Here is a 15,000-nt window from a genome sequence, read left to right on the forward strand (position 1 = left end):
AGCGTCTGGTTCCAGTAAAGCAGCCACAGAATGAGTTTTATTAGTCCCCGAGACGATGCTTCACACACACTTTTACTCACTTTGTGTGTGTGTATGCAAAACACACACCCACACACACCTTTCTGTAGCGCTATAATTCAGTAAAACGATTGTCGCCTTCATAACGATTCGCCTGCCTTTACCTCACTGTCCCCTAAACAACAACAACAACAGTTTGTTGCCATGGTTACACATCACCACCATACTTGATGGTTCAGTAAATTTATATTCACGTTTTAACACGGTACTAAGTGATGCCCATCAGCATTCCCTGATCTGCTCCCCCGAGGGGAACATCTAAAAACCATGCAAAGAGACCAATACCACGCTCACAGGCTGCTCATCATCAAGACACGATCTCCCCACATCAAAGCATGATGTCATCACAACAGCATAATAACAGTGACTGTAAGGAATCGCGGTATTTCCCCGCCCCACCCCCTCCCTCCCCTGCACTCCCGCCCACACCTGATGCACGCATGGTGATGAAGTCTTCCTTACCCATCCTCCATTCTCCTGCAGCCAGTCGATCTTCTCTCCTCCCAGATAATCGGCGATGGTCTCGGCGAGCTTCCTGCAGCTCTCCGCTCCGTCTTCTCTGGAGAACATCTCGGTGGCGACGACGCCAGTGAAGGCGAACAGGGAGACGATGCGTCCCCAGTTCAGCTTTCCGTCCTCCACCAGCAAGTTCATGATGCTGCGCAGGCACGAGCTCAGCTCGGGGTTCGAGCCGCAACTCGACACGAAACTATGAGACATGGACAGGAACTTGGTGCTGTACTGGTGCTCCAGCTCTTTCGCCAAACGCCGCATGACCTCGGCCGACTCGCTGGGAGGAGTCCGCTGGTTCCCAGTGCAGAAGTCGATGTAGTCTTTAGCCAGCACCAGTGTCTCATTCTTTAGCCAACAGGACATTTTCTGTGCAATAAAAACAAAAACAAATCAGTGATCGGAAAATCAACATCAGGGGTCCGAGCACCAAAGAACCTAAAGACATCAAAAGGTTTTTCTTCTCATTAAGGGTCCAAACACCAAAAGAACCCCATTGCTTTCATTAGGATTTTTTTAGAAGTACAAACACCAATCTCATTTCATAAGAAAACAAACTGTAGAAGAACTTCAGTATACTACTCAAAAAAACAAGATGGTCACCCTGATTAATGCTTCCAAAGCACCCATTCTCATGAACCCTACATCATACACTGACAATTTTACCTGCTTCATTGCTCAAAGTTTCAGGAGTATAAGAATCCTACATTTATCTGCTAATTCTAGGATTTTTAAGGCATCACATTTCTCCCCCAGCATGAACTTCAGTTTCTTCAACCAGTTCCTCAAGGCCAGAACTTGAATGGAACTCAGTGAAACACAGGTAATCACAGGATTCAATTCGAACAACAGAAACCTGAGATGCACAGTAGTTGCACTGATGATTATGATGATGATGATGAATGGGTTCCTGAGCCTGCTCACACGGCCACCAGCAGCCAATCAGATTTCAGCAGGCGATTGACAGGATTAAGCAATCATCATGGAGCTTGGATTGTATTATCATACATGCTCTCTTTTGTTATAGATACACAACATTACAAGAACCATTCACTGATATAGCGATTGTGTTTGAGGATTTCGGTGCCTGGACCCCACAAATCACAAAACTCACAGGGACTACTATAAATAATAATAATAATAATAATAATAATAATAATAATAATAATATTATTATTATTATTGTCATAAGGTGGATAAATAAACCTGTTCTTTGAAAATTTTACACAAAAAAATAAAAAACTAGACACATGTATATTACCCAAAGTTGGTTTAACAAATGTAAACGATTACAATTTTTATTTTTATTTAAACGATTTAACTTATGCCAGTTTAATCGCTTGCTCACTTTAATCACTATAATGAAAAATTTACAAAATACAAAATAGTATTAAACACCGATTTATTCTTTAATTCTTTAATAAAATATATTTTATTTTCATAAATTTTATTTGTATCAACTAATATAAAATATTATTTTAAATATTTAACCAAACGTGCATTTTATTTAAAGTTGTTTTGAAATGTAAACTATTGATGTTTACAAAAGTTAATATAATAAACTATCAACATAAATCAACAAGCAATTGTGTGTTTTTGCATTTCTTCCCCTCCAACCGTACCGACATTCAACCGAACCGTGGCTTAAAAACCGTAAATGTCCTGTATCAATACACGCTTTTTATATCTATATTATATTGCAGCTAGAGCCCGCCCCCTCTCAGCTCTGATTGGCTGAACGTTGCCCAATCCTCCAATCACATGCTAGCATTGGGCTAGCTCGATAATATAAAGTATAGCATTCTGCAAAAATGTAATAATAATTAAAATCAGTGCATATGTTAAAATTAATTATTTAATATTCTAAACAATAAAAATAGATTTAAATGCACGGATAATAAATGCAGTAAAAGACCAAAAGCGAATGTCAGCAGACTCGCCGGGTATTTAATAATGAAGGATCTGTCAGTGATCTACAGAGGGTTTCTTCTCGAAGACCTTCTGCTTTTCTAAGATCTCCTGATCCATTAATATTAAATATTAACAGTGAGCTTGTAATTGCTGCGATCTTCATGTAGGAAATGGTAGTAAATAATAAATAAAGAGCTGAACGCCTTCATTGAGACACAAAGAGAAACCCGAGAGACACAGAGAGAGAGAGAGAGAGAGAGAGAGAGAGAGAACACAAGACCTCCTGGTGGGTGATGAGTTCAGGTTAAGAGAGAAATCTTGACCCATTCATTCAGTGGAAATTAAAAAGAAAGTAGAAATGATCTCTCACCCTCCCAGCGATGTCGAGTTCTCCAGACAGAGTCTCAGCTCAAAAACCGGAAAAGAACTCACAACCCTGCTTCCTTTATTACCAGCGAACGCCCCCCTCCACGTCACGTATGACGTGTTTCCTTTGTAGTGAGATGTGACGATGATCTAAGATCTCCACTTCTGTTTCCAGTCTCTCGGAATCTCCACAATCAAAATAAAATAATCCGGAAAACGAAAAACCACCTGACCATCAAACCCATTTATATTCGTTCATCAAAACGTGGAAGTAAAAGCACCTACTGATAGTGTAAAGGAAACAAACATACACTGTGAGAAATCATCAGGTCATAAATTGAGATCAACCAGAAACCAGGCATTGTTATTAATGCTGGGATTTGAACTCACAACCTTCTGATCAGAAATCCAACAGATTAACCACTGAGCTTCCACTTCCTCCATCTCGTTTACTCACTACTGGTGTGAAGGTTGGACAGGAGGAATTACTACACGACAGCCATCTATGTCAAATGTAAAAAAAAAACTGCAATAGCAGCCAGATGTTAAAAGCCACATCTGTTCTCACCTGTGAAGTTTCTTGTGTAACATCCTGAATCTGCTCTGACAAACCGAGTCTGTCTGCTTCTTGATTATTCTTGAAAACACATAAAAATGTAAAATTAGTGCAATAATGAAAGAGCAGCCCATCAAATAAAGATCAGTTCCTATCAGCATACTGTAACGTCTCCTGTGATCTACACTCATTCACCGGACTACATTACCCAGCATCCTTTGCACCCCGTCAGCCACCATGTTTGTTTCACCTGTCTGTTCACCTAGACTCTATTTATACTCATCACCACGGTCTTCACTCAGTGTCTGTTATCATCTTTACTCGGGTGTATGTGTGTGTGATTTACCTGCTCCTTATTATTAAAATCACATCTTTAATGTTACTATTCGTGTCCTCGTGTCTCCGTGTCCTCACCGTGACACACAGAGTTACACCTGCTGTACAATCTCACTTCAACATTATCTCTATTCTTATTTAAAGGGTTTTGATATCACACCTGTTAAAACTAAAGACGTTATAAAATACACAGAAAAAGTGAACGTTTGTCCAAGCAGCTATTTTTCATTATATTCCTTTAAATCCTGTAAAAGTTGCTCATTATTCAACAGGAGAGCTACTAAACATTGTGCGGTTCTGAAACCATATGCAACTTACACTGTTCGACATTTTTGTAAAAAAGGACTGATGCACTTGTTGACACTTTGAGCTCATCGGAACCGAATGATGGACCGCGGATGCGACTCGAGTACTATAGGGCAGGTGCTTATGACGTCACAAGTGAGTGACTGATTGCCATGGAAACGTGAACGTCACGCTTTGAATTTATATACATTGCTCCATTCAAACCTCTACATGTCGTGAACACACACATCAGGTGATGCCACCTGAAACTGGAGTCGCATCTTTTTAATTATCTGCTGGTGTGAAGACACTCAAACACAGAACCATGACCACCTTAACACCACATCACAATATAACTGAGATAAACTGAAACTGCAGACTCATTTTCTTTATCTAGCTTTTAGTGTGAAGGCTGGAGTAGAAGAACTCCTGAACACAGCCTGGATATTCTTCAAAAAATGGAGACTCGTCTCCAACATCATTGTTTGATCTTATTGATGCTCTTGTGGATGGATGATTATTAATCCATACCGTTATAGTGGAAAGACTTGGCAGAACAGCTTACAGTGTAATAACATGTAGGATGAGATGTTCAACAAGAACATCCAAAAAGGAACAAAATTGCGACAAAAAAACCCCAAATGCATTCTCTCTGATCTACAGCATGAGATACTGAAGAGTCAAAAAGTGTTCCAGATGAACCTTTAATGATATATTTAAAATATTGTTTAACAGATATGAGAAGATCTGAGAAACAGATGAGAAATTTAAAGTTTTCTAATATCATGATATCTAATATTCAGTGAATAATGTAAGGAATATGATGAACAACATCAATCAAATCGTATTAAAATCTGTAGAACTTTAGTAAGTATTTCAGTCTTCTGAGTCTGGTTCCTCTCAAGGTTTCTTTCTCATGAAATCTCAAGGAGATATTCCTTCATTACAGTCACCACTGGTTCACCCATTAGGGATAAACTTATAATTTTAAGGAACTTGTTAACCTCTTTATCTCTGCAAAGCTGCTTTGAGACCATATCCAATGTTAAAAACGCTCTACAAATAAAATTCTCCTCACCTCATCTCCAGCATTATTCTGCTCCAGTGTGTTGCTCATCTTCAGCACAGGATGGAAACTGGTGTCTAAACTCTTCAAATCAGTCCAAAATGTGTAGAGATCAAGTTCTGACCAGGCTTCAGCAATTTCTACAGATACTTTACCTTATAAAGTACACAATCAGTTCAGGTCTTTCACATGCTGCTCATGACATTAGCATGATGACTGAATTATAGTCATCAGATTGTTAAAACTACACCAGTTACAGAGAAACATCATCATCATTACTGGACCAATCAGAATCCAGCCACAACATCACTGATTAAGTCAGACTGACTGGTGTGTGTGTGTGTGTGTGTGTGTGTGTGTGTTTTACCCAGATGATCAGAAATCACATATGAGTTATACATTGATGCATTGAGATACAAGTTCAGCAATCAGAACTGAAGTAGATGATTAGTCATAATCAAATGACATTTTTGAATGATTAACAGCAGGCAGATTTCCCCCCACCCCCGCCCCCGCCCACCACTCTTTTGACACATAAAGAATTTTTACAGATAAATCCAATCTACATGATCATATGATACACCCACAGCTGAAACCCCTGTTTAGTAGAACCATGATTCTTTAAAGAGCAACTAAAAACGAGTTCAAGTGCCTCTCAATTCTTTTGATCATTGCTGAGATGTTTCTACACCTTGATTAGAGTCTCCCCTGTGGGGAAGGTTATTGATTGGACATGACTGGCCTCCATTATTCTTAAATGGAAGAAGAACTAGGACTCTTCTAAGAGCTGGACACCCAATCTGGGAGAAGGACCTTAGTTAGAGAGGTGAACAAGAACCCAATGGTGACTCTGACGGAGCTTCCGGAGATCTTGTGAGGTGATTTTAGAAACCATCACTGCAGCACTCCACCGATCTGGGCTTTAGGGCACATTGGCTAAAAGGAAAGCTATCCTGAAGGACTATCAACTATCAACTGTGAGGAACAAGATTCTTTGGTCCGATTAAACGTTATATCTGGAGGAAACCAGGCACCACTGCCCAAAACCTGCCCAAAACTGGTCCAAAAGTGAAGCATGGTGGTGGAAGCATCATACTGTGAGTGTTTTTCTGTCTTTCTCTTATTTTCTCTCTGTCTATTTTCATCCATTACTTGTTATATTCACATTCCCAGCATTTTGCAGATGCTCTTATCCAGAGTGGCTTACAGTTATCTCAGTTCTACAGGTGAGGGTTAAGGGCCTTGCTCAAGGGCCCAGAAGTGGCAGCTTGGTGGGCGGGAATTTGAACCCAGGATCTGATGATCAGAAGTTCAACATCTACTAAGCTTCCACTTCTCTTCTCTTGTTAGCTACACAATCATCAACATGAAACTGAAGACAATCACTTTAATTATAATATTCATGATGAACATTAGATTTCTGACTACATGAAGATGATTATTATATTTATATGTGTGTTTATTATACTGTATAAAGTCATTTATATCACATGACTACATCTACACACACATTTCTCCTGGACCCTGGATTATAAACAGGGTTAAATTATTTACGTCCGATCTTCTGATCAGCTCTGAGACCAAAAACTGAGAGAGCAATGTGTAAAAAAAACGAGTCTGGTGTGAATCCACCATCATACAGTATCAGATCCATCAGACACCCAGGACTCGACTCAAGCCCAGATCTGGAAAGAGAGAGAGAAAGAACAGAACATTTATTTGTATTAATACTATACATAGGCAACTTTTATATAAAAGAATACAAAGTTAAATGTTCAGATGTTCCTCAGTTTTCTGTGTTGTTCTCAATGCTTTCTCAATATGAGATGAAGGTCGGCTGATTCATGCATTTCTTGATTAGTTAAATTGTTCCTTTGTCTGCTCATTCGCTGAGGTGAAAAGCCAATCGGAGTTCTCTTTACTGCTGATGATGATCAGCTGAAAAACAGCCGACTCAGTAGAATCCAACAGTGTGGAAAAAACTACATCTGACCGTCAGCTTGGTGCTTCACGTTCATCATTCGCTCTTAATCAGGGTTTCTGCAGGTTTCCCCAAGAGAGATCTACTGCTTTTTAATGACATTTATAAGACCATTCATAATGAAATGTAAGACTAATTTTACATCTAAAACACACACACACACAAACACGTTGTTAGCGACCGGCTTTCCCTGAACCCTAAAGTCGTTTTTTTTCAAGCTGAGTTTCGCTAAGCTCGCATTTCCCCATCGCTGGAAATGAAAAATAAAAACCGCAAGACGCTCCAATAACAGGAAGCTGATTGGCTGTTGCATGTTGGTCTCATTTATAGTCATAAGACTGGGAATTATATTTGGACCACGGAAGAAAGAACTACAACAACCACAGAAACTAACAAACTAAAACATTCTAAAGTGTTCTAAAGCATTTCAATGAGTTTCAGAAGCAGTGTTATGAGGGGGTCAGAAAATTATTATTATTGCTAAGAAAAAAGAATGTCATTAAAACAAATGTTGTTCTTGAGTTCTTTTTTTCCTCCACCTACGGCAACACGCTTCTCTTTAAACAATCCTTCCACCTTCGGTAATCACCGCCTCGTCTTCGCTGAAACGCCTACCATGAAGTAGTGATAAAAGTGGAAGTGAAAGAAGTCGTCACCACCAGCTGGTTTTCGTTTTCATAGAGACGTTTAAACCCCCTTCATGGGTATTCCATTACACTTCGGTTTTGACCATGATTGTTAATGAATGTACTCATTTCTTTGTATTTAAATACTTTCAGCGTTTTCCTTACAATAATACGAATTCTATGACGGCCCCTGGTACACGGAGATCAGACAATTAAGATCTGATTAAAATGATTCAGAGTAGAATAGAATCAAGTGCATTATTTAAGACCTAAAACAGTTAATTTAAGACTTTTTGAGGCCTAAAATCCAGATTTTATTTTATTTTTGACTTTTTTAAAGACTTTTCAACACCCTGAGGAAACCCTGTTCATCGAGACTTCTATTTTTCTTTGGTTAAATATGATGATACTTTTGGAGAGATGAATGAAATTTTGTTCTCATGAAGCGAATCAGAACATTTTGGAACTGTATTGTTAGCGAACCTTTAATCAGCTGTAGTTCAGGCTACAGATCAGACTCAGGGACCAAAACCTGGCACTGATTAGAGAGATTTGTGTTTTTCTATTTTATCTGATCTGATCTGATCTGATCTGATCTTAACTGTAAGAGGTAATGAGATCAAAGGGTGAAAAAGAAAACATATCAGCTAAAGAAATCATCACGTATCCATTCTCATTTCTAAATATCATCATCAGCATTCATGCTAATAAAGCAATCTGATATGAATTGAATTGAGAGAGAGAGAGAGAGAGAGAGAGAGAGAGAGAGAGAGAAATGAGAGTGAAAGTATGAGGTAGAGAAATTGAGAGACATACACAGAAAAACAGAAAGACAATAAAAACATTGAGTGTGGGAAAGAGATGAATAGAGAGAGAGAGAGAGAGAGAGAGAGAGAGAGAGAGAGAGAGATATGAACCATACATGAATGTTCTGGTTATTACACACACACACACACACACACACACACACACACACACACACACACACACACACACACACACACATTCATATCCCAGTAAGGAAACACTTTGCATGCTGTTGCGTTGCCTGAGGACATCAGAGTATAACAATGAGATCTTTATATATTTATCAGTTCCTGGTTGCTAAAGTATTGGCACCCCTCATGAGCACAATAGAATAGAGCATGTATATATAAATATATGTATATATAAGTTTTTATAAATAAATGAATGGTGTAACTGGTGCTGTTCTGACCCACGTTTGTTCCCACATCTGTGATTTTAGACGTACAGGAAGTTAGAATAAAAGTCAAACGTGAAATTCAGCATGAAACTGGCCAAATCTGCCACAGAGACGTTTGGCGTGACATACGTTTGACATAGGGCGACACTGCAACGAGGTGTTCTGAGTGGCACAAACAATTCAAGAGCGGAAGAACATCGCTGGAAAACGATCAGGAAGACCTTCAACAAGCTCAACCCCCAAAAAACTTTCAGCAACTCGTCCATGATGATCGTTGGAGAATCGCAGAAGTTGCTTGAGACGCTCTGAAAAAGAGGACTTTCAGCACATGATCTCCAGCCACTCCTTCCTTCTGGACTCGTTTGTCAACTCAGGTCTGTGCATGATGACATCATTTTTACTTTCTCACCAAAGAGTTTTACCATAAATCACTGCCATTTCAAATCCATTTCTGTGTTTGTTTAAATGTTAGTTAGTTGAAAAGCTCTATCCAGAACCCGGTTATTAAGTGAAGAATCTACTATTATGTTCTGATCCTCCTCCAGACGTAACACTGGGTTTCAGACTGAAGCTTTTAAAAGGCTTAGGAGCTGCAGATTGTGGTTTGTGTCTCATGAAGAGCTTGAAAGGTCTCCTATTCTTCCAAACAACTTGCTGATGTGGATTTCTTTTGTCAAGAAATAGTTCGATAACCAAAACAACCTCCTCCTCAATGCACATTCACATGATCATGGGTCATCAGTTTGGATGTTGTTATGGCCCTGATTGTGTTTAACCACGCTTTAACAGCTAATATGTCACAAATCTATAAAAAATATAGATGAGTGAAAAATCTAATGTAAAAATGATAATATAATTATATTATATATTATAAAAATATTACATTTTTTTATTTGTTTATTAAAATGTATGCATACATATATATATATATATATATATATATATATATATATATATATATATATATATATATATATATAATTATAAATATATCATATATAATATATATTAAATTATATATTCATCATTGGGGTTGGCAAAAAATGATGAACACTGCATATGTTTTAGGACAGAAATATTACCGTTATCTATAGAAGTGCAATATATACAATATATATAATTTATTTTGCCCGGTTTTCTGAGGGGTGCCAAAAATTTCTCACACTATGATTTACATCATAGAGTAGATCTTCAGTAGACCTGTAGACAGCACATCACTGTAGGTGTTGATTTGCATACGTGTATTTGTATGTTATAAATAATTATTTGGAATATCTATGATTCTACGGTTCCTGAACCGGTTCCTCACCCGCAGTGTGTTGTCCCACGATGCCGAGCAGAACGTGGTACCGTCGGGCGACACTCTGACCTTACTGACCCGGTTCTCGTGGCCATACAGGATCGCAGCCCGGGTCCCCTTTAACACGTCCCATATGTTTATAGTGTAGTCGTTATAGCCAGCAAACAACAGACGCCCTGACACACACACACACACACACATAAAATATATCAATTATAAACATAATGACTTATTACTACTTATACACTCATTATTAATTTATATTTTTGACCAACAAAGACACAGGCAACTTAAAGCTATTTCCCAGATCTTAACCTAGCTAACAAACTGAGGCTAGCAATTTAACAAGCCATCATAACTCTTAAACCTGACAAAGTGAAACCAGAATTAAACCAGAAATGAAACAAATCAATCAGAAACATCAACATTTACCTCAGATGTTTTAGTAAATTCCTGAGAAAACACTTATAAATGCTAAAATATCACACATTAACACTTAGCATTGAAATATGAGGGAGACTTGAGCTAGCTTTATACAGCATACAGTATGTTAGCTAGCTAATAACCCTCCTATATTCTATAGCTATAGTCTGCTAGCTTGCTAGCTACATTGTATGGTCAAAAAGTATTGGGACACCAATATGACTTTTCCAACAAATTTGTGTTTCCTCCGCAAACTGTTACTGAATTGAATTTTTCTTTTTTACTTGAACTAGGAGATCCAAACCTGTTCCAACATGACAATGCCCCTGAAGCCAGCTCCATGAAGATCTGCTTTCCATAGGTTGGAGTGGAAGATCTCCTGCTATAGAGCTCCAACCTTATTGAACTACTGAATGTGAACTGCACCCCAGTCCTCCTCACCTCACCTACATCAGACTTTACCAACACCCTTATGGATAAATTATTCTCCACAAATCTTCATAAAATCCAGTAGAACATCTTCCCTTATTATAACAGGAAATAATGTTAAAAACAAACACAAAACTAATTCTACGAACATTTAGTATATTGTAGCTTAGCCTCAGGCTGATGTGATCTAGTCGGGTTTTGGTCTGGTTTTGAAGCGATCAATAAAACATAGTAAACTCTGCAGTTATAAGATTTAAAACAAAACATGGAAACAGTCAGTGAAAGAGTCGTGATTTTAAATTGGTTTATTTGGTTAATGAGAAGAACCGCACTGTGAAATTCCCTCTGTTTAACCTGAACTGGTAGAAAAAGTTTATTGCCATGAAGGTAAAACATCACATGAAACCCCAGGGGCTGGAAGTAAATTCCCCTCCATGCCTGAGCTCCTGCTTGAGAGGAAGCGATATACACTACATTAGAAAGGCAAATCACACTGTTTATAAAACACAGTGTAGTGGAGCGTTTATATAACGCTTGAGTGACCAGTGTGACAGTGTGAGATGGGGGTTTCCAACACCATCACGCCCTGAGAGGATCCGAGAATCAAAAGCGAAGAGATAATGAAAGAGCTTGAGGGGAATAACTGAACTTTCTAAATACTAACCATTGATTTGTGTACTTATACACTGTATGATGAAAAACATGCAGACACCTGAGCATAAGATGGGTAGGCCACAAAGCCCCAATATTCTGTTTATCTCCACTCTTCTGGGAAGATGTTCCACTAGATATTGGAATGTGTTTGTGGAGATTTGTGTGAGACTCATGAGCTTTAATAGTACTAGAGTCTCCATCAGTGAACAGTTGATAACCATAACAATAATAAAAGGCATTTCAGTTCTGAGTCTGATTCATCTCAAGGCTTCTTCTTTTTACCTCAGGCTGTTGTTTATTTCTCTCACCACTGTCACTGACTTATTGTGTTTTTCTATTCATTTATAATAATTTAATTTTTTCTGAGTTTAGCATTTATTTTATTTTCTGTATGAATTCTACTGTATCTATAAGTATCAGTCTATTTGTTCACATAATAAATAATATTTAGGGTGGTTTATTTAGATTGGAAATTATTTTATTTTAAATATAATTTTTTTTTTGGATCATTATCATAAAACCAGGTGAGGTGGTAGCCTAGTGGTTAGGGCATTGGACTTTGGATCCAGGGGTGGGCATTGGGCTAGCAACCCAACCCCGTAACAAAAACTGCTACGAAAAGCCAAGTAAGCCATCAGGCCCTTGTGGCTCAATGTGCCTCATGGTGCAGTGGGAATAAAAAAATAAAAATCATAAAACCAGAAAGAACCTAATCATAAATTGCATGTTACAGTATGAATTGTACAGAAAATCCCTCAGTAAAATATTTTTTTATTTGTTTTTTTCTCTCCTTGAACTGGCCTGAATATGATATGTGATATCTGTCATAAAGGAATGTAACCTCATGTTTGTTATATGAGGCATTTAACACTTTTCCCATAGTCTGTAAATCGATTTCACTCTCGGCATGGAACTCCCGTGCTTTCCCACATTTATAATCCTTTATAACACATTGATGACTTCTGCGGAGTTGGTGGTGAACATTGACCATAAAAACTTGCAGTCATGATGATATAAAACACACACACACAAACACACACACACACACACACACACACACTCACATTGTTTTTATATTGATCTCAGGCCAATACTTTCAGTTAAGCAGATAAATCAAAGGTTGCTGTAGACTCAGGTGATTCAGGTGAATTACAGCCAGCAGCCGCACCCTCGTGTGTACATATGGGTTATTTGATAGATTTATAATTTAGAGATGATTATAAAAAGTCATGTCACGGTGAAATGCTGAACTGAAGTCTGTAATCTATACAACCCATATTATTTATACAATGGTTCCCCGGAACACTGGACGCTGGACGCACCCCTGCAGCCCCTATGGAAGATTAGTGAATTCATCTAGACATTATGTCACTTTATAAACGTAATAGTCTACAATGTTTGACCAAATACATCGTTTAAAATCTTTCCTGAACGTTCCTGAACATTCGGTCCCATTGCAGATTCCCGCAAATTTTAATATAATCCACAACTTGCTGTAAATTAGATTCCAAATGAGAACCTGAGAATTTTCTAAAACGGGAATTATCGGGGGTTGTGTAGCCAATATAACCTATACACCCTGTTTAACCTATATAACCCTATATAACCAATATTACCTATTATAACCTACATATCCTATATAACCATATAAACTATATAACTTATTTACCCCATAAAGACAATATACTATATATACCCTATATAACATTTTAAACCCTATATATACTTTGCAACCCTTATACTCTGTATACCCCATATAACATATATAACCCATATACCCTATATACCCGTTATAATATATATACCCTATAACCATGTTTACCATATATATCCTACGTATCCTTTATATCCTGTATACCCTATATAACCTGTATACCCTATATAAACTATATACCCTGTATATCCCATATGCCCTATATACACTATATAACAGGGGTCAACAATGTGGTGCTTTAGGTCGCCCGCAAGGACCACATGAGTCGCCCGCGAGCCTTTTCTAAAAATATCTGTTTCCTACCTTGTTAAATTATTGTTGATAATTATTGTTAAATCATTAATATGATCAGTGTCTTCACATAGATCAGGGGTGTCAAACTCCAAATCCGGGCCGACGTACAATTATATCTGACCCGTGAGATGATTTTATATAGATTTATTATTATTGTTATTGTCCCGGCGATATGAAGCGCTGATAACACAAACTACATATCCCATAATGCAGCGCTTCAGCTGCCTTTCTGAACTCTAGACTACCTGGGAACATTCCAGCGTCAATCAAGTGGAGCTTCTGTTGATGTATTTAACCCTATTGTACAGTTATTGTGAAACAGCGCCTCACAGTGGCGAAGAGAAAAGTGGGCTTCTGAAAACAGAGCCTTTTAAAACACGTGTGTCTTATTTATGGAGTGAATGTGACTGTAATTAAGGAATTGAATCTAAGACTGAACTACGAGACAAAACATCAGGAGAAGCTGAAAAACCTGTATGCAGAGCAGAAGATCCAGAAAGGAGAAGAGTTAAAGAAGAATCTGACATTTCAGCAGATGTTTTTCACCAGAGCAAAATCCCAAAGTGAAGCTGGTGTGAAAACAGAGGAGAAATCAGAGTCACATCAGCCGGTTATTTACTGAGGGAGAGTTTCTGAAGAGCTGCATGATGAAGCTGTGAGACGTCTGGTGTTTGACTGGAGATATTTTTATGGAGAGCAAAATATTTTAAGTTATTTAAAGTTTAAGATTATTTTTTATAAAATGGCATAAGAGCAAAGAAATCTGATTGTTTTGATTTGTTGTTATTTTAACATTTACTTAAAAGCACAATTTTTATTGATTTGTTCAGGGTTTTTTTGCAGCATGTTCATATTTCTAACTTGTATAATTTTGACAGGAGATATTTTGATGGAGAGCTGTTTATTTAAAGTTTAAGTTTATTTAATTTGGAATAATTTTCCTGTCTGTTTTTATTCATATTTATGTTAAAAAAACATTGTTGTAGTGTGTTCAATAAATGTTTCTTCTGTTTGGCCCGCGACCTAAAGTGTGCTTTGTTTTGGCCCCCTGTTCGATTGAGTTTGACCCTGATATAGATAAATATCATTCATTATTAATAATAACATATAATTAAAGGTAAATTGAGCAAATTTTTTATTTCAGAAGTGTGTATCAAACTGGTAGTCCTTCACATTAGTCGGTACCCAAGAAGTAGCTCACGGTGTCAAAAAGGTTGGTGACCCCTGCCATATAACATACAGTACAGACCAAAAGTTTGGACACACC

At 37.7% G+C, this 15,000-nt stretch overlaps 2 protein-coding genes across 3 annotated transcripts in view; both read right to left on the reverse strand.

Annotated features, from left to right (window-relative positions):
* bcl2l10 (BCL2 like 10) overlaps positions 1 to 4,132 on the reverse strand; it is a 6,637-nt gene extending 2,505 nt beyond the window's left edge. Inside the window, exons 1-3 of one of the 2 annotated variants that reach the window (XM_046863875.1) lie at positions 4,076 to 4,132; positions 3,434 to 3,502; positions 541 to 957 (exon numbers count right to left, since the gene is read on the reverse strand). In XM_046863875.1, coding sequence (XP_046719831.1) covers positions 541 to 957; positions 3,434 to 3,502; positions 4,076 to 4,132 — 543 coding nt within the window. Of the gene's footprint in view, positions 1 to 540; positions 958 to 2,869; positions 2,991 to 3,433; positions 3,503 to 4,075 lie in introns of those variants that run through there. The other variant, XM_046863876.1, reaches the window with a different exon arrangement.
* Positions 4,133 to 6,480: 2,348 nt separating this feature from the next.
* Positions 6,481 to 15,000, reverse strand: part of gnb5b (guanine nucleotide binding protein (G protein), beta 5b) — a 17,217-nt gene continuing 8,697 nt past the window's right edge. Inside the window, exons 12-13 of the mRNA XM_046863874.1 lie at positions 10,229 to 10,395; positions 6,481 to 6,793 (exon numbers count right to left, since the gene is read on the reverse strand). Of these exons, the coding sequence (XP_046719830.1) occupies positions 6,782 to 6,793; positions 10,229 to 10,395 (179 nt within the window). The 3' untranslated portion in view covers positions 6,481 to 6,781. The remainder of the gene's footprint in view (positions 6,794 to 10,228; positions 10,396 to 15,000) is intronic.

This window comes from Silurus meridionalis, chromosome 13 (assembly GCF_014805685.1).
Source record: "Silurus meridionalis isolate SWU-2019-XX chromosome 13, ASM1480568v1, whole genome shotgun sequence".
Lineage (NCBI taxonomy): Eukaryota > Metazoa > Chordata > Actinopteri > Siluriformes > Siluridae > Silurus > Silurus meridionalis.